The 21,121-nt window shown below is 39.6% G+C and overlaps 1 protein-coding gene across 2 annotated transcripts; it reads left to right on the forward strand.

The window, feature by feature from the left end:
- The first annotated feature begins 826 nt into the window (after positions 1-826).
- On the forward strand, positions 827-20,938 carry pask (PAS domain containing serine/threonine kinase). 2 transcript variants are annotated; one of them, XM_061920158.1, is made up of 21 exons: positions 827-1,144; positions 1,217-1,462; positions 4,231-4,436; positions 4,532-4,702; positions 4,827-4,961; positions 5,577-5,711; positions 5,780-5,996; positions 7,308-7,489; positions 7,581-7,710; positions 7,829-8,006; positions 13,309-13,532; positions 13,606-13,735; positions 13,833-14,371; positions 14,441-14,583; positions 14,662-14,829; positions 15,802-15,927; positions 16,006-16,140; positions 18,699-18,898; positions 19,208-19,341; positions 20,157-20,306; positions 20,379-20,938. In XM_061920158.1, exons 2-21 carry the CDS (start codon positions 1,258-1,260, stop codon positions 20,531-20,533), a joined length of 3,663 nt encoding a protein of 1,220 aa, XP_061776142.1. In that variant the 5' UTR covers positions 827-1,144; positions 1,217-1,257; the 3' UTR covers positions 20,534-20,938. The 2 variants fall into 2 exon arrangements, with proteins under 2 accessions (XP_061776142.1, XP_061776143.1); XM_061920159.1 differs by having other exon boundaries at positions 5,807-5,996.
- The last annotated feature ends 183 nt before the right edge of the window (positions 20,939-21,121 follow it).

Genomic DNA, 21,121 nt, shown 5'->3' on the forward strand with positions numbered 1-21,121 from the left:
GCATAATAATGTTGACAAACACTTATATGTTAAAGTCATTTATAAAAGTACCAAATTTGATCTCCTCTATAGAAAATGGGGACATCTCCACACCCTTGTTCCTCAGCCTCCCAAAACACATGTACACTCCCACATTCCACACACAGATGATTGAAATCCTCTACAGCAGTGGTTCTGAAATGGGGGTACGCGTACCCTTGGGGGTACTTGAAGGTATGCCAAGGGGTATGTGAGAATTTTTTTTTAATATTCTAAAAATTGCAACAATTCAAAAATCCTTTATAAATATATTTATTGAATAATACTTCAACAAATATGAGTGTAAGTTTATAAACTGTGAAAAGAAATGCAACAATGTAATATTCAGTGTTGACAGCTAATTTTTTTGTGGACATGTTCCATAAATAGGGCACGTTAAGTTGATGATTACTTCTATGTGTAGAAATATTAATTTATAATTTAATCACTTGTTTATTTTTCAACAAGTTTTTAGTTATTTTTATATCTTTTTTTCCAAATAGTTCAAGAAAGACCACTACAAGCGAGCAATATTTTGAAACTGATGACATAGTGCTGTATTTTATTTCTTTATCTCTTTTTTTCAACCAAACATGCTTTGCTCTGATTAGGGGGCCCTTGAATTTAAAAAGTGTTCACAGGGCCCACAGGGGGTACATCACTGAATAAAGGTTGAGAACCACTGCCCGAGAGTAGCACCGTTACCATAGAAACAGAGGCGGGTCGTCTTGCTATCTCAGCCAATGAGCGTTTCTGCTTTCGAATCCTTCTTCTCGATTGGCTCCAAGGCACTTACGTGTATGATTTGTTTGGCCGGCTCATGAAGCCCGCGAGTTACAAAACTATCTCAACGACTCGATGGGCTAAAAACCACCGATTATTAATGCCAAACTTGCCCTGCTTGTGCATTCGACGTTGGGAAATCACTTACGGCGAATTCCACTCGGTATTAAGAGCGCTTAAGCGGAACGGATACGAACACCGTAGGTAGCTGTTAATAGCGGAATTAGCATATAGCATGCTAGCTTAGCTAAGCTAAAAACACAAGGGAGTTGTTTCCCTGTCAACTGTCGTCAACTAACCCCGGAGACCTCTCTGTTCTTCCAAAGTGTTGCTGGGATTTAAGGTGAGTGTCGCATCCAATCTCTTTGACGTTGTATCGTCAAAAAACGGCTTTTAAGACATCGCATCTCTTTAGTTTGGTCGCCGACTGCTACTGCAGCGAGATAACCGACAACCATGTCGCTGAGCAGCGAAAGTCGATTCGAATCAAGACAACTCTTCATGGATAAAGGAGCGACCATTTGTGTGGTTCCTGATCTCTCCTCCGATTTCTTGGAGGACGAGTTCGACTTGAACATGTCCTACCCTTGTACCCAGAGACCACTGCAGAAAAGGAACATGTTAGCATTGCAGCGACGCTACTATTCTGCCTCCTCCACAGGTACGTAAACAAGCTACATTAGCTTTGAGTTTATTTGCAACATGGATGCATACAACATGATGCATCACACATGCATACAACATGATGCATCACACATGCATACAACATGATGCATCACACATGCATGCAACATGATGCGTCACACATGCATACAACATGATGCATCACACATGCATACAACGTGATGCATCACACATGCATGCAACATGATGCGTCACACATGCATACAACGTGATGCATCACACATGCATACAACGTGATGCGTCACACATGCATACAACGTGATGTATCACACATGCATACAACGTGATGCATCACACATGCATACAACATGATGCGTCACAAATGCATACAACGTGATGCATCACACATGCATACAACGTGATGCATCACACATGCATACAATGTGATGCATCACAAATGCATACAACGTGATGCATCACACATGCATACAACGTGATGCATCACACATGCATACAACGTGATGCATCACACATGCATACAACGTGATGCATCACACATGCATACAACGTGATGCATCACACATGCATACAACGTGATGCATCACACATGCATACAACGTGATGCATCACACATGCATACAACGTGATGTATCACACATGCATACAACGTGATGTATCACACATGCATACAACGTGATGTATCACACATGCATACAACGTGATGTACCACACATGCATACAACATGATGCATCACAATTTCCAGTTTCTCTGTTCAACGTGTTCGAGAAGGAGTAGAAAGAAGCAGAGTTTATTTAATCCTACCCATTTTCCTTTACATAGCAGTTGCTAAAACTTTTGTTCACTTCCTGTTCTCAATGTATTCACAATACACTCCATAAGTTATAACATTAAAAATGCATAAGTAAATAAGTTATATTTCATTTGCTGAAATGAAGAAGATTATCAACAAAATGAATCGATGGATGTTATTAATTTAGAATGTTTATCATTGTTCTTCTTCTTTGTACTTTGTAAACACTTTTAAGTTTGAAGAGTTTCTTGAAGTGAATTATGTTAGTACATTGTTAGATTTTTTTGCTTAATCCATTCCATAATTTAATTCCACATACTGATATACTGAAGGCCTGTTGAGGTGGCGAATTGTCCAGAGTGTACCTGCCTTCCGCCCGATTGTAGCTGAGATAGGCACCAACGCCCCCCGCTGGTGTTAACGTTATGTATTATTCTAACTAATCTTTTTTGTAACGCCGTTAATGAATGAAGTGTACTTTTGTAGTTATTTCCCCGTATTTCTACACAATACCTCAGATATGGTAACACTAGCGAGCAGTAGAATATGGAGTAATTTTTGGTTTTGCTTTATTCATTATCGATGTGTTTCTTGCTACTTTATGTTGTATAATTTTTCCATGAGATTTCCAGTTCAATTTATCATCAATCACTATGCAGTACCTAGAAATTTGGTTTCATTTACTCTTTGAATTTATATTCCATCTCTTTGTATTTGATTTGGCTTAAAAATATAATCTCCCAATTTTTTTTCACAAAACATTTGATTCACAATTTTTTTTTTACAATTTTTCCCCCATATTTTAAAGAAACCAATGATTATAAATGACAGAGATAAATAAATAACATGGTTCTTTTAGTTGATCAAAAAACCTTGGTTTGAAATGACAAAACATACACTTCATATTACTATTAGCATAATTTAATTTGTTTAATGTTGTTCTTTTTAGCCCAGATATAAATTGTACTTTTTATAGAATAATTTTCAGAGAACTAAATTAAGATCTTCCAGTGCTGGGCAATACTTCTGTCTTGAACAAATATACTTCTGTAAAGAAAAATGTAGCGTTGACAATTGCATCCAAATAGATAATAACCACCAACATTGAAATTATTAATAATGTGCAAACTTAAATCTTATGTCTTCATTAAAATCCATCTATCCATTTTCTACCGCTTGTGCCTTTCGGGGTCACGGGGGGTGCTGGAGCCTATCCAGACTGCACACGGGCGTAAGGCCGGGTACACCCGGAACAAGTCGCCACCTCATTGAAGGGCCAACACAGATAGACAGACAACATTCATGCTTCTGTAAATAAAGATGTAGTATTGTACATTGTACAATACTATAGTTTTAGGAAGTGGATAAATGGAGGCTTGTTTTATATGTACACCACATATTTTGCAACATGCAAAGCGACTGCTTTAGTGATCATACTGCACTTAGCTTCTTTCTAATTGTACATGCTATCTTGTGATTACACCACAGTAAGATGCTTTGTTGTTGGAGTTTGTTTGTTGTAACAACCTTATTTACTTTGTAAAGAGTTGCATTTTGCCCTTAGCTGGAGGCTTCGATTTCAGATGCTGGAATAAATTTGTTGTGCGGCTGCCTTTTTAGAACAAATTTTGCAGCATGGAGTCATTTGTTCCACGCCTGTTGCCGCAAAACCAAACTACTGACAACACTTTTCTTTTCTTTGGAACAAACGTCTCGCTCTTCTTGCTAAGGCGGCTACGGAAGCTTCTATGGGCAAAAAGTATGCAAGAGGAGAACTTTTTTTTTTAGATTTGTTTATGTTTTTTAGATTGTCTGCAACAAGAAACTTGAAAGGCTTAAACTAAATATTGGACTAAATTATTTTGATTTCCAGGCTATAATCGATCAGATTGAATGTTTCTGACTTACATGTTAGATGTTTTGCTCTTGACTGTTTTTTTTTTTACAGACAATCGTACCATAGTCAGAGTGATGTTTGAACTTTGACTTACAGGTCAACATTCATCATCAAGAAACTACCAAATTTCCAACTTACATCATGACATTTCTGTTAATTCCCTCCCGCGACCGTCCACAATGTCAGAAATGGAAGACAACCTTTATGGTCATCTTATATCAGCAGATTGTGTACTGTCTCTATCTCCATTGGCCTTCAACCCAAACAAAGTGCTTTTAATAGTGGATCACAAAAGCAGAGAGGTACTGATTTTGTTGTTGTTGATGCAATTTTTATGTTATGTCCTCAGTTCTGTAGTAATGTAATGTAATGTTCTGGTTGTATTGTTGTTTTTTAGATTCTATCGGCCAACGATGATGCATGCAAACTGTTTGAGTGCACCGCTAATGCATTGAAAGGAAAAAAGCTGTTTTGTGTCTTGAGGAAAACCACGCAGGTTTTAGAAGAAGCGTTCAATGAGGACTTTTTGCTAACTGATGGAACTGTAGCATCTGTGTCTGGAAAAGTGGTATGTTAAACAATGTTGTTGCTTCGACCTTAAGTAAAATGCTTGTCACGTAATATGTGCTAATGATGGGCATGCATGTACTCCAAATGTGTTATTCAGTTACTTAAAATGTCTCTTCTTTTAGGTTGATGTTGTGACAATGTCCGGGGAGATCCCAATGTCGGTGTGCACCCACAGCATGTCACAAAATGGAGAACATCTTGTTTTAATGTTGGAAAATGTGGAACGCATTTCCACATATTTGTCATTTACTCAAGATGTATGTGTTTTTTTATTTGCCCGCCTATGTGTGTGTGTGTGTGTGTGTGTGTGCGTATGTGCGTGTGCGCGCGCGCGCATGTGTCTATATATGTATATATATATATATATATATATATATATATATATATATATATATATATAGAAGACGGCAGCAGCAATGTTACATTAAAAACAACACATAAACAACACATAAAACATCAAATTTACAACATTAAAACTTACTGACATAACACATGCATACAGACAAGGTAGACTGCAATCCTTTCACAGAACCTTTAAACTCATATAATGTAACAAGGATTTGAAGTTGAAAATCAGATTGTAGGTTATATTGCTGAAAACCAAAAGGCTTTCTTGCCCAGTTCAGTTCTTGCTTTGGGGACGAGAAATTGCAGAAAATTAATTTAATGAAGATTGTGACTTCCTTGTTTCTTTGTTAAAAGACAAGACAAATAAGATGGAGTGGTACCCAGAATGGTTTTGTAGATGAACACATACCAATGATTGAGGCATTGAAATTTTACATGCTGCTGATGATGAGGAACTGTGTGGTTTCAACTGGGAGAATTCATCTCTCAAATTAACCTAATAAATCTGTATTTCCATCCTTTAGGGTAATATTCTTTCATGTGACTCAGCGTTTGCGCATCTCCATGGATACCACCATCCTGATGACTTAAAAGGACTTTCTGTCATGGAGCTAATCCCTTCGTTACAAATCCCCCTCCACTCCCAAGCATTGCCCAAAGTAAGCACTCCACCAAATCTGTGCCACTCCTTTAGGAAAAGCTAACTCTCATCAAGTTTGTGTTCAAGAATATTTGCTCCTATGCTCCTTTTCAGATGCTGAGGATCCAGCGAGTTTGTGGTAAAAGCAGAGACGGCGTGTCGGTGCCTTTGTGCATTAAGCTTCGGGGGGCTGTGCAGTGTGCAAGGCCCCAGACAAAACACAGTGGGGTGGAATGTGCATACACAACAGAGAGTCTTGATAAAGACGATGCACCCAAAACGGAAGTCTCACACACTGAATACAGTGAGCACATTTAATTGTTTGCATTCATGATTTAGAGCAGGGGTCGGGAACCTTTTTGGCTGAGAGAGCCATACAAGCCAAATATTTTAAAAATGATTTTCCTGAGAGCCATACAACTTTTTTTTTCTTCTTTTTTTTAACACTGAATACAACTATATGCGTTCATTTTTAAGAAAGACCAACATTTTTAGAGTATAATAAGTCTCTTATTCTTTTTAATAACATTGTTATTCTGAGGCTAGCCAAAAATAAATAAAATACTTACCATTAATGCGACTTCTTGAACAGGTGCGGTAGAAACCGGATGGATGGATGAAAATGCATGAGAATGTTTGATATTTTGAACGTTATTTTGGATACAGTGATTACCAGCGAATTTATTCATTACTTATCGTGTTAAGCAATGTCAGCTAAAATTTATCTGAGAGCCAGGTGCAGTCATCAAAAGAGCCACATCTGGCTCTAGAGCCATAGGTTCCCTACCCCTGATTTAGAGCATACTTGTCAAAGTCAAGGCCCGCGGGCCAGATCCGGCCCTCAAATGAATGATCTATGGCCCCCGGGATGATATTTCATTAGTATTACAAGCGGCCGCAAGCCACAGGCGTCTGCTGCTGTTTTGCATGCACCACTAGTCCATCAATGTTGGCGCTAGGAATTTTCTAAATGCGGTACCAGGGACCCCATCAAGTCATAAAAATTAGGTCCCGCAGTAAATTTTGGGGGTCATACTTTTTTGTCACCGTTTTGAAAACAAATGATGAATGTATGCATTATCCTGTTATATCTGACATTCTATATTGTTTTGGAAAAAGGTTGTCATAAACGTTACTTATTTCATTAAAAAAAAAATAGTACAAAAGAAAACACATTTTTATGCATATTCACTTTCTTCTTTCCTTGATGGATCTAAACTTTACCGCTGTATTTTTTTCTATATTTTTATTGTAATATTTTCAGAATGTGTTTGTTCTTTTTTTGGCCAAAGAAAGACAAAGAAAACAATCTGAAGTTGTCTTTATTTTATTTTTATTTTAATGCCATGATTTTAATAGCCTGGCCCGGTTGTGCACAAATTTTCCTCCTTGCGGCCAATGCGCTAAAATGAGTTTGACACTACTAATTTAGAACATGAAATATAATAAAATACTGTTCGTACTTCAGCATTTTCAGTTTTAAATTAAACAGGCAATTTCGTTCCACTTGTGTTGGTCACTGTTTATTGCTGATTATAAGGAATTAGTGTTAAAAAAAAAAAGTTGTTATGACCTGTATTTACGCAAAACTTAAAATTGATTTTTCTCAACTCAGGCATCAAGGAAAACAGCCGGGTCCTCTCCCCTGACCCCACACTGGAGTACACTGGCACGATCTTTGCATTCGCCCCACTCAGCGGCCTACTGCTGCTGCGACCTGATGGTTCAATCTGCAGCATCTGCAATCAACAGGCTCTCAGTCTGTTTGGCTACAGCAAGGTCGAGCTGCTGGGAAAGGTCAGCCAACGAGACCGCAGCTTGGGAAGGATGGCAGGTGTTTTGTCTTCTGCACCAAGTCTCATTTGTCACTTGCCTTTGCCCTCAACAGTGTGTCACTTTCCTCATGCCCGGTTTCTACGGATGGATGTCCGATTCGGTCAGAAAGATCAGTCCCTTCCCCGAGCCTCAAGCCGAGGCTGGCAAAAGTACAGCTGAATCCCAACAGTCTGGGAAATCAGGTAAACTGTTCAAGTGGTCAAGATGGCAGGTGTTTGGCCACCAGGTGCCTTCATGCATGCTGCCATTGGGTCTTTACTGTATTTTTGTGTGAGTTTCTCATTGTACTGTCAACTTCAGTCATCGACCCTTCCTCAATGGTGGCCGGACACATGGCCATGGCGCAAGATGCCTGCCGGAGCAGATCATCCACAGGGCGGGGCAGGATTTTCACTGGGAACAGCACCAGGCTGGACAAACAAGGAAGTGCTCTATCCACGATGTCCCCTCCTGCTGTCACGTCCACACGTGTGTTTGTGTAAGTCAACGTCTTGTTTACTCTCAACGTCAATCGTGTCAGATGACGGTTCAGTTTTTAATTAACCTCCAAAAAGTATTGACATTAATTATTTACAGACTTTCTAGATTGCTTAAATTGGCAATCTGAGGGCTGCACATTGAAAAATTAAAGCATGCGGGGGCCATTTTGATATTGTTCATTTTCAAAACCAATACATTATATATATATACACACACACACACATACACAGGACTGTCTCAGAAAAGTAGAATATTGTGATAAAGTCCTTTATTTTCTGTAATGCAACTAAAAACATGAAAATGTCATACATTCTGGATTCATTACACATCAACTGAAATATTGCAAGCCTTTTATTATTTTAATATTGCTGGTTATAGCATACAGCTTAAGAAAACTCAAAAATCTTATCTCCAAAAATTAGAATATTTCCTCAGACCAAGTAAAAAAAAAGATTTATAACAGCAAAACAAAATCAAATCTTTGAAAATGTCAATTAATGCACTCAGTTCTTGGTTAGGAATCCTTTTGCACGGATTACTGCAGCAATGCAGCGTGGCATGGAGGCAATCAGCCTGTGGCATTGCTGAGGTGTTATGGATGCTCAGGATGCTTCAATAGCAGCCTTCAGCTCATTTGCATTCTTGGGTCTGGTGTCTTTCAGCTTCTTCTTCACAATACCCCACAAATTCTCAATGGGGTTTAGGTCAGGAGAGTTGGCAGGCCAATGGAGGACAGTAATGCCATGGTCAGTACACCAGTTACTGCTGGTTTTGGCACTGTGAGCAGGTGCCAGATCATGCTGGAAAATTAAATCATCATCTCCATAGAGCTTTACAACAGATGAAAACATGTACACAGCTGCATTGATTCTGGACTTGATGAAACACAGTGGACCAAAACCAGCAGCTGACATGGCTCCCCAAACCATTGCTGACTGAGGGAACTTCCGTTGTCTAGAGTTCAGGAGTGGCTTGACCATGGGAATACGGCTATTGAAGCTGTATCTGTTGAAAAGCTCTATGGAGATGATGATTTCATTTTCCAGCATGATCTGGAACCTGTCCACAGTGCCAAAACCACCAGTAACTGGTGTACTGACCATGGCATTACTGTCCTCCATTGGCCTGCCAACTCCCCTGACCTGAACCTCATAGAGAATTTGTGGGTTATTGTGAAGAAGAAGCTGGAAGACACAAGGCCCAATAATGCAAATGAGCTTAAGGCACTCTTGAAGCATCCTGGGTTACCATAACACCTCAGCAATGCCACGCCGTATTGATGCAGTAATCCGTGCAAAAGGATTCCCAACCAAGTACTGAGTGCACTAATTGACATTTTTAAATGTTTGATTTTGTTTTGCTGTTATAAATCTTTTTTTTTACTTGGTCTGAGGAAATATTCTAATATTTTGAGATAGGATTTTTGAGTTTTCTTAAGATGTATGCCCTAATCAGCAATATTAAAATAATAAAAGGCTTGCAATATTTTTAGTTGTGTAATGGATCCAGAATGTATGACATTTTTATGTTTTTAGTTGCATTACAGAAAATAAAGGACTTTATCACAATATTCAAATTTTTTGAGATAGTCCTGTGTGTGTATATATTTATATATGTATATATGTGCATATATATATATAGGTATATATATATATATATATATATAGGTATATATATATATATATATATATATATATATATATATATATATAGGAGATGTGCGTCATCCGCGTCACCAAAATCGTCATCCACCCGCCGTCCACCCGAACCAACATTTTATCAGGACCGTACCCGCCCGCCAACCACCCATTGAATTACATCAGAAGTTGGCCACCTTTACCACACACAGAGCCATTTAAAACTGTTTCACAGAGTAATGAAGTCAATTGGAGCCACTAACGTTCTCGCGATTATTCAATAACGTTCATCCTGATGACAAGAATATGGGCGTGCTGTGAAACCATTGCCTTTGACACCTTCAATAACATGTACGAACCAATAGTTGGTCCAGCGACATGTTGTGTGTGGCTTCCGCAATTACATGTATGAGATTGAAAGGCATACTGGGTGATACAGAGTACACTGATGGTTGTGATATAAACAACTTTAACGCTTACTAATATGCGCCACGCTATGAAGCCACACAATACAAGATTGACAAACACATTTCGGGAGAACATCCTCACAGTAACACAACATAAACGCAACACAACTAATACCCATAATCCTTTGTATTCATGACACTTCCTGAATATATTTTACACCCCCGCACCCCCAACCCCGCCCACCTTACCACACCCCGGGGGGGAGGGGGTGGCAGGGTTTGGGGTGTATAAAATAGTCAGGAAGTGTCATGAATACAAAGGATTTTGGGTATTTGTTGTGTTACGTTTATGTTGTGTTACTGCGAGGATGCTTTCCCGAAATCTGTTTGTCGTTCTTAATTGGTGTGGCTTCACAGCGTGGCGCATATTACTAAGAGTGTTAAAATTGTTTATATCACAACCATTAGTGTACTCTGTGTCACCCAGTATGCCTGGGTGTGCGTGTTGCTGCGGAAAGCACGCACAACATAATGCTGGACTGACAAGCAGATCGTGTGTGATGTAGAAGGCGACAAAGCCAATGGCTTCATAGCACGCACTAAAATGTATTATCTGGGTGACTGCTGGCAGCCATTCCAGAGAATAATAGTGTCTCCTATTGTCTTCTTCGGTTTATGGCACGGTTCTTAAATGGCACTTTGAATGGCAAAGGATACCGATCACAGAACCATGTACGTATATTAAATATCTCCGGATGGTTCAACCGCCACCCGCCCAAATCTAATTAAAATCAATTTTTTCGTCAATAAATTTATTTATTTATTTTTTTTTAATTTTTCTTCAACTTTAGGCCTTCTTCAAGTTTGGTCTTGGAAACCTAAAAGGGTCTGAGAGAGTCATAAAAATGTGAAAACTAGGTCACATTAAAAAAAAAATTACAATTGAATCTTTAGATCAACTTTAAATATATCTGGCTATAAGAATATATATTTAAATGTTTTTTGCCCTTTTGGTTAGAGAAAACCCTGCTTTGTACAAAAAAAAGCACAAAATATGCTATATTTACATTCATTAACGTTATTTTTGATTCCTTATGATATTTTTTAGCAGTGACAGTTTAAAACTAAAATCCCATTTAATTTGTGAGGTATCCAAAAGGTAACTCGTAATTCCTAAATTTGTTAAAAAATAAGTCATAGAGTATTGTATTTTTTACTATCCACCCTAAAGCCTTCACATGTATCTGTCGATCTTAATTGTTTTTGTTTGTCATGAAAACTTAAGAAACTTTATAGCTAACACACAAAATTTGCAACATTTTCTTCCAAATAATATTTCAAAGTGGAATATTTGCTGTGAAGTAATTGGAGCCTTCAGTACATCAATAATTCATCCATCCATTCATTTTCTACCTCTTGTCCCTACCGGGCTCGCTCAGGGTGCTGGAACCTATCTCAGCTTCATAACAACATTCATTTTGATTAAATTTTATTTTTTGAGCAATAAATGAGAAATGATAAAACAGCCTGCATGGCCGTTTTGTGATATCAGAGTAAACATTGCAACCCTTTCTTGTTACATATCACCTGTATCCCCGTTTCTTCCAGTTTAATTATTTATTTATTTTTCTAATAGTATTTTTAGAATGTGCCGCGGGCCATTAAAAAATTATCTGTGGGCTGCAAAAGGTCTCCAGGTGGAACTTTGGATACCTCTGGCCTAAACAATAATGTATATTACATGTTTCTAGATTTGCTGAACAATACATGCAGTACACACAGTTAATTTGCCTGAAGTCACAGACAGATTAAAGCATCAGGTTTATTCTATCTCTTGCACCATCTGCTGGACAAGTATTGTCACAGTATGTTTGGTCTAAATTGGTGTGCTCTAATTTGTCCAGATTTTATGGGGATTCAACCTTTATTAATGCTCTGAAACTAATCTGTTTTTTTATGTCAATTGCTTAGTGTGCACATTGATATCCCCATCTTCTCTGTCATTTTTTACAAGTGTCCGCGGGGTCTTAAAAAGTCTTAAATCCAAATGTATGGCCTCAAAATACTTTAAATTATTTCTTAAATCTCAAAACATGGTCTTTAAAACGATTTTGAAAGGTCTTAAACATCTGTAAACGTTAATTTTATTTAAAACATGCCTAAACTTCAGTCTTGCTTTTAAATGTTTTGATATTTGAGGACTCAAATCATAACTAGAAAACAGAACCACGTTAACTGTGATGCCTGCTCAGAATTAATCCCGCACCACCTAGTTTGATGTGCGTCCGCAGCGGTGTGTTGTTACAGCTTAGCTTCGCAGCAGAGAAAACTTAACGAAGGCCCACAGCAAAGCTGTATTACTTGCATCAGATGGTTAAGTGCAAGTTCAACAATTTATGGCTCCAAAATGATCAATTTAAAGCATGCATGGAGTCAGTGGATGGAAACGTATTAAGTGTTTAGGATCTGGATGTGGAGCCATCGAGGATGGAAGCGTTTGTAAACATTGCAGTGTAAGTGAATGGAAGGATAATGTAAAAGTCAAAAATCTGGGATAAGTCAATCTATCAATCAATCAATGTTTATTTATATAGCCCTAAATCACAAGTGTCTCAAAGAGCTGCACACCCACAACGACATCCGCGGTTCAGCGCCCACATATAGGAAAGGAAAAACTCACAACCCAGTGGGACGTCGATGAGAATGACTATGAGAAACCTTGGAGAGGACCGCAAATGTGTGTAAACCACCATGCCCCCACCCCCTCCAAGGGAGGCCGGATGCAATGGACGCTGAGCGGGTCTGACGTAATATTGTAAAAGTCCAGTTCATAGTGGATCTAACATAATAGTGAGAGTCCAGTCCATAGTGGGGCCAGCAGGAGACCATCCCGAGCGGAGACGGGTCAGCAGTGCAGAGATGTCCCCAACCGATGCACAGGCTTGCGGTCCACCCCGGGTCCCGACTCTGGACATCTAGCACTTACTTCATCCAATGTAAAAGAGTAGTGAATGAATTCATATACGTACAATTCATGATGACCCTCAGAGTTACCTTTATATCTTTGTACTATTTTTTCTGTATGGATATGCAATGGTCTTAAATTATATTCATTATAGTCTTAAATTCGACTTGTTGAAACCTGCAGAGACCCCGATTTACCACATTTCTTGTTGCTGTAGATTGCTTTTTACCTACTTGTGAGGCTGCATCAGCAGTGGCTTTAAGGTAGGTTAATGTCTGCCATTTTTCACAGTGCTGATGACACCTCAGAACTTCTGGAGGAAGCAGCCCAGATCGCTGGCGCCAGTAGCCCCTTAGAGACAGGAGATACCACTCAGGCACTCCTTAATACATTTGCGTGGGTGGACCATCCAGAAGAAGACGCAGCCTGCATGGTTTCTTTTGAAAATATACGTGAACAGGAGCTTGGCTGTGAGGTTAAGACACAAAGGCATCCTATCATTGAGATCACTGCAGGTACAGCTTAATGTCCAGGATTAATCTCTGTCAGTAACACTGCATACTCCATATTGACATGCATGCCTTTTAGACAGGCCCATTAAAAATGGGCACGCTGTTCATAGCAGAGGTGTCAAGTCATCTGGTGTGACAAAAGACAGATGCTCAAGTTTGTCTATCCTCCAAGACTCCAGCTTTGAAGTAATTTCAATTGAGAGCAGGTGTGAATTTTATATTTACCTACTGCATTATTTTAACTATAGATTGGTGAATGTCGACAAATGATACAGATTGAGGGAAAAATATGCTTTTTTGCAGGTCTTCCTCTGGCTTTTGTGAAAAGATTGCTGGCCATGGTGGTTCTGATCCATGCCAGGCAGAGATCAGCTATTTCCTGGACCTCAACAGCAATGGCGATCTGGTGACCCGAGCCCTGGCTGACCTAGATCTGAGCGGCAGCGGGGAACTTCTTAACGGGGCTGAACGCATTAATGAAAACCAGCACTCCATGACCTCTTGCGACACGGCCGAGCTACTGCGAACACCCTCCCCGTGTGTGCTCAGCTCAGACCCGGCATCTGGGCCTGTCAGCGCCAATAAAGAGGTCAATCATGCCTTGGCTGAAAAGCATGTTGAATTGGATCAGTGGGGGGTTGTCTCTTCCATTCCGAAGGAAAATGGCCATGAATTCTGCATTAGTGGGCCAAATGGTGAGGTTCCGTCAGTAACGGACCATCCTGCTACGTCAACACCAAAGAAACAGAAGGTGGGGGTAGGTGGTGTCACCTCTGATGAACCACTGATACACGAGGGCCACTTTGAAGGAAGCGGCTACCACAGAGATGGCACAAGAGTTGGTTCGTTTAGGCCTTTATTACATTTCCTACTGTCAGTTAACACAATGAAACTGACCATTTCATCTCCAGAGGTGCAGTGTGACGTGGTCAGGACTAAACTTCCCGATGGAAGCCCGATGATCTGCGTGTGGATGAGCAGGCGTGGACAGCAGGGGTCCTTGTTGCAAACTGATAGATCCCTCCCCAACAACTCCGGAGCCAGTCTTGGAGAGGTCAGTTAAAGAAAATAATTCCTGTAATTCAAAGGAGTCACAGATTGAGTATGTAGTTTTTCCAAAATCCTCCCTCAGAAAATTGCAGAGGCCAGTCATGTGGAAGCGTTGCGCTGCACCTTGGATCTTGAACACTCTCGGGCCTGCGATGGGCAGTTTGCGGAGGAGTACCAGCCTATTAAAGCTGTCGGTAAAGGAGCCTTTGGCTTTGTCTGGAAGGCTGTTAGACGCTGCGATGGACAAGAAGTAAGAACAGTTCCATAAAACGTTCTAAACCAGTTAATGCAACCATTGAATGTGTTTTTTTTAAATGCAGGTCAATCAATCAATGTTTAATTATATAGCCATAAATCACGAGTGTCTCAAAGGGCTGGACAAGGCACAACGAAATCCTCGGCTCAGATCCCACATCAGGGCAAGAAAAAACTCAACCCAATGGGATAACAATGAGAAACCTTGGTGGGGACCGCAGATGTGGGCTAAACCCCCCAAAACATTTTTTTAGGTCTTTAAGTTGGAAACCGCAAATGTCATTATGGTGTGCAGTGATGTTTTCAAATGAGTGTAAGTCTTGAACCATGCAAACTATTTCAATGGTTGGAATCAGCGCTTTTGCATCATATACTAGTTACTGTGGTAATGTAATTAGTTAATATGGTCATCTAATTAGTTACTATGGTAATGTAATTAGTTACTATGGTAATCTAAGTCACAGCAGCTCAGACGAGGCACCAAGCACTGTGGGTGGGGAGCATTTCCACAGAGTGTTTCCATAGCGGCCTGTCAGGAACGGACGCGGAAAGAGATTTTTACAAGAAACTTCTAAAGCTTAGTGATATATCAGATTGTAGGTTGGGTTTTCGCTGCTGTGTTTGTTGCATTTTTGTTGCGTTTCGCTTGATTGTAAAATATGTCGAGTGAAAGGGTGTATGATCTTCATATGTTGTCATTGTTCAGCTTTTTATCGTTCATAGTTAATATTGTAAATCCAATATTATTGTCATGTATTTTCTGGGTGTCTCATTCAGTAAAAAAATTTAAAATTCCAGTCCGTTTTTAATGCGGTCTGTCATAACGTTTTTTAGCATTCAATCAGACATTATTGTGAGGTTTTATGTTAGTGTTCCTAAATACAGACGCATTTTTTTCTCCCAAATTAGACCCCAGAGTTAAAATAATTGCCCAGGCCTGTCCTAACTGAATCTTCCACTTTCGCAGACTGTAGTCAAGTTTATTAGCAAGGCCAGGATCGTTAGCGACTGCTGGGTGGATGACCCGATGTTGGGCAGAGTCAGCCAAGAGATCGCCATCCTGACTCGTGTGCAGCATCACAACATCGTCAAGGTATCAGACTTGTGTTCTGCAACTTATTTGCATAACGTACAACCTTTCCTTTAGTATCGGGTGTGTTTCCTTCATTAGGTGCTGGAAGTGTTTGAGAATGGGAGTTACTTTCAGATGGTGATGGAGAAACACGGAGAGGGTTTGGACCTCTTTGAATTCATCGACATGCAGCCACAACTGGATGAGCCCCTGGCGAGCTACATCTTTAGACAGGTATGCAATAAGGGCCTGATTTACTAAGATCCAAACAACACGCACTAAACAGTGTGTGCAAAAAATAAAATAAGAGTTTACTCTTGAGTGTGCGTGTTGTGTGTGATTTACTGCGACTGCATGTGCAAATGAAAAGTGGTGCAGAACGCCTTATTTAAATGAGGCTTTTGCATGTATGCAACATGCCTTTTACCACAGAGACCATCATTTTATTGACATTCATATTATCATGTGTGCCATGTGTTAAACCGCCGCACACATCTATAACCCGTAACACCTTTTCTGAATCGCCATCTAGACAACAGAAACATGTACACTAAGGCTGCAATGATTAGTCGACAAGAATATTTGTTGACGACAATTATATTTGTCGACAATAGTCGCGATGTCAACACTTCTGTTTTTCCGGGAAAAGGCGGATCAGCACCGCCACTCACAAAAGCATTGCTAGGGCTAACATGTAAAATGTGGGAACATTTCCTCTTATTATTGTTTAAACATGACCACCTTGCTCAATTTTGCAAAGCAAACCTTGTTTTTACGGTCGTATATCTGACGTAGGTGAGCATTTAAAGGGGGGACCTGATGTTGGACAGCTGGAGGGAGGAAGCTGTCTCAGTCTCGGTAAGACTGTTCGCTTCTGCCTTGCTAGCTAGCTAACAAGAGTGAACTGAAGTTGTGTGAAAAATAAAAATGACTATCATTTTAGCCTAAGTCAGCCAGTTAAACTACATCAATTCAAGTAACACACTCAGGCACCAATGCGGAGGTTACATAAGATTATACATACAATCTATTCAATAGCAAACATTTTAAGAATTAATCAAAGGTACAATTCTACACATTGAGTCTATTAGAGTGCTAAAAATGCAAATAGTTAATCAATAGTCAATATACAAAATGCTTTTTGTTAGATTTTGTGTTTTGTTGTTTGATTTCATTGCTGCTATTTTAACAGTGGGCTTCACGGTGGCAGAGGGGTTAGTGCGTCTGCCTCACAATACGAAGTTCCTGCAGTCCTGGGTTCAAATCCAGGCTCGGGATCTTTCTGTGTGGAGTTTGCATGTTCTCCCCGTGAATGCGTGGGTTCCCTCCGGGTACTCCGGCTTCCTCCCACTTCCAAAGACATGCACCTGGGGATAGGTTGATTGGCAACACTAAATTGGCCCTAGTGTGTGAATGTGAGTGTGAATGTTGTCTGTCTATCTGTGTTGGCCCTGCGATGAGGTGGCGACTTGTCCAAGGTGTACCCTGCCTTCCGCCCGATTGTAGCTGAGATAGGCGCCAGCGCCCCCCGCGACCCCGAAAGGGAATAAGCGGTAGGAAATGGATGGATGGATGGATATTTTAACAGTTTTTTAATACATAAACAAGGCTAATTGTTTTGGTGGTTTTTTGTTTTTGTTTTTAGCAATTTGCCTTCCCTTTTTAAATAGAGAACATTATAATAGTCATTTTAATTTTTGTAACAGTTGAATGAGCAGCACAGTTACAGTATGAATAATTATTTATGAATGATTTAGTCATCTTTGTTGTTAGAACATTCCTAAAACAACCTAAGCTGCTCTTAGCAGTCAATGGAAATAGAACATTAAATATTTCTACGCTTTATTATTCAACTAATCGATTAATCGTTAAGATTATCGTTGACTATCAGAAAAATCATTGACTGTAGTTTCATTGCACACTGAAACTTAATTCTGTGCGTGAGGCTGTGAATTGCATCAACACGTTTGTGCATCTGAAATGACTCAAATGCAAGAACATGAACAATGAAAGACATTTTTTTTATGTTGAAAATGTAATATATTTCCAAAATTAAAAAAAAATATCAGCCCCATCAGTCATCCAGTAGCAATAAAATTATAGAATGATGTTGCTGAATAGGCAATATGTATAAATGATAATAAATGACAAATGGGTTGTACTTGTATAGCGCTTTTCTACCTTCAAGGTACTCAAAGCGCTTTGACACTACTTCCACATTTACCCATTCACACACACATTCACACACTGATGGAGGGAGCTGCCATGCAAGGCGCCAACTAGCACCCATCAGGAGCAAGGGTGAAGTGTCTTGCTCAGGACACAACGGACGTGACGGGTTTGGTTCTAGGTGGGATTTGAACCAGTGACCCTCGGGTTGCGCACGGCCACTCTCCCACTGCGCCACGCCGTCCCTATGTGTTGTGTATGTGTTGATAAATCACATTGCGCGTGCTAATAAAAATTATTTGCATTTTCTCTTCCCAGTATTGTGTTATCAGTGTATATTTTGCATATTAAGTACGGCAAAAGGATTGCATGCCTTATTCTGCTCACCTAACAGACGCAATCCACTCTGCACACGTTTAATAGATCAGCTTTGCGTGTGCTATCACATTTGCATGTGGTTTAGTACACTAGGTAGTAAATCAGGTCTTTAATAAACAAAATGTGCCCAAGTAGTGGTCCCATTCTTCAATGGTGCCGTATGTGACCCTTGCTGGGAAAGGTTTGGACACCACTGCAATAAGTATTTAGTCATATTTACTCTCATTTCGGACTTCTTCCCTCAGCTGGTGGCAGCAGTCTTCTACCTGAGGACAAAGAATATCCTGCACAGGGACATTAAAGACGAGAACATCATCATTGATAAGTGTTTCCACATTCGCCTCATAGACTTTGGCTCTGCAGCCATGATGGCTTCAGGGAAGCGCTTCTACAATTTCTGTGGCACACTGGAGTACTGCTCCCCAGAAGTGCTTCAAGGAAACCCGTACGTATTTCATCTCTACACTGCTTCTTTTTAAGGTGATGTCAAATGGACAATTTTATAACCACGGTGTTGGCTAAAGTGTACATTTATGGAGAGAGTTGTGTTTGAACAGCCTCTCAAATGAGCACTGTTTTCCTGTCCTTTACGACTTTTACACGCCATAAACTTTGACGATCAGCGTTTAAATTACACACAACATCAAGGATACCACAATCCTAAAGTTATTTAAAACACTCAGAGGCAACAAATTACGGGATCAACACAAGTTGGTAATCTCTGCATAGTTAATGTTTTGTTTTTCTTGTGTAGCTACGAGGGGCCAGAGTTGGAGATGTGGTCTCTCGGGGTTTTTCTCTACACGCTGCTGTTCAGTGAAAACCCCTTCTGTGATGTGGCTGAGATCCTTGGTGCCAAACTGAAGCCTCCGTTTCCCCTCTCCCCAGGTGCTTGAACACTTTATTTCCTTTGACTCTTCTGATTGTTTACTTTTTTGGGGGTATGGGGTCCTGTTCAGCTACTCAGGCAAATCATATAGTTGATGTAGATGCCCATATCATCTGTACAGATTTACTTTAGAAAAGAGAAGTGTGGGATACTTGTGTTGTTGCCTTATTTGTATTTGACTTTATTAAATGCATCCATCCATTTCCTACCGCTTGTCCCTTCTTTGGGGTCGCAGGATTTATATTGTTATTCGGTGCAGCCAGGCTGCAGCAGGAGGGGAAAGAAAGAGGAAAACAAGAAAGACAGAGGGGGAAATTGTGGGGACAAGACAAAGCGACAACATTAACAACAAAAACAACCTAACAGCATTAACAAATAGGATATCTACAAATATAATGGTAACAGTGATAGCAAAGAAGCAATTAATGAAATAAATATTAATAACACAGAAATGATAACGAGCATAATTGCACTACAAATGGAGCAATACAAATACCAATAGAAATAGCACTATTGATAATGAATAATAACAATAATTACCTTAATTATCAACAATACAATAGTTTTAAATACAACAATACATATATGTAATGATAACTTGAAATACAAAAGAAAGCAGATAAATGGAGGGGAAGAAAGAGAAGTGAATTGTATTACCCTTGTAGTTTGTTATAGTAACAATAAATTCAGCTGTGTAAGTGTGCCATGTGTTACCCAGTTTCCCTTGGGGAGAACAACATTGAAATATGTTTGATGAAACATGATTGTAATCACGTTTCTTCCGGATGTTTACCAACTCTGCCCTTTGTGCCAGAACTGAACCATGTGTTGTATGGGCTGCTGCACCCGAAACCCACCCAGAGGATGACACTGGACCAGTTGCTTCTGCAATCCTGGATCAGCCAGCCCATCTCACTGGCAGACTACACCTGGACAGAAGTGTTCCCCTCAACTCAGAACCATAGTGAGTACTCTCCAAAATAATACTTTTAAAGTTGCCGTAGCAGCACATTTCCACTTGAATTATTTGAAACAGGCTTCCTGCAAGACCAAGACCTTCAACGATATGGTGGACACTCTTTGTTCCCGGATCAAGGGGATGACACCCTCCCTGATGAAGAGGATGAGGAAGAGAGGTTGTCCATGGTGGCCTTGGAATCCGAACTCCAGAGGTACCTCGATGACAATTAAAGAGGTGGAAAACCAGCAGCACACATGTCAATCCAGCAGTTTTTTTGTTTAGTCTTCAAATATTAAAAAAATATATATAATATTAGTAATACCTCACACATTCCACCTGTTGCACCCAAGTTCACCCAAACACTGACAAAAGCCTTAAAATGAAAGACAGACTTCAAATTGTAGGAATCTTTTTTTTCTCTACATTAAATGGTGTTTTAAGTATATATTTATTATATTTTATCTATTTATTTGTATGCACTAATAAATATTTCACCCTTCATTCCCATTCTTTGTTTTGCTGTTTTACACCTGCTGCAATGAGAAACACTATTTTACCATGTTTGTTTATGTACTGTTGGTCAGTGTGATTTGTATTCATATTAAATGCCGTTATGTATATCTATATAATTTCCATTCATTTAGTCTTGTGTATTCATTAACTCACAAATTTGTTTGTTTGAAAGAGTCATTTTCAATACAGTCCTATGGTATTTTGTAGTAGACAGTAGATGCAGTATTTATTAACAGTATTACTAACATTTAAATATTAAAATAATTATGTTCAAACTGTAGATTCCTTTATTGGCATTGTGATTA

The sequence above is a fragment of the Nerophis ophidion genome, linkage group LG14 (genome assembly GCF_033978795.1).
Source record: "Nerophis ophidion isolate RoL-2023_Sa linkage group LG14, RoL_Noph_v1.0, whole genome shotgun sequence".
In the NCBI taxonomy this organism is placed as follows: Eukaryota; Metazoa; Chordata; class Actinopteri; order Syngnathiformes; family Syngnathidae; genus Nerophis; species Nerophis ophidion.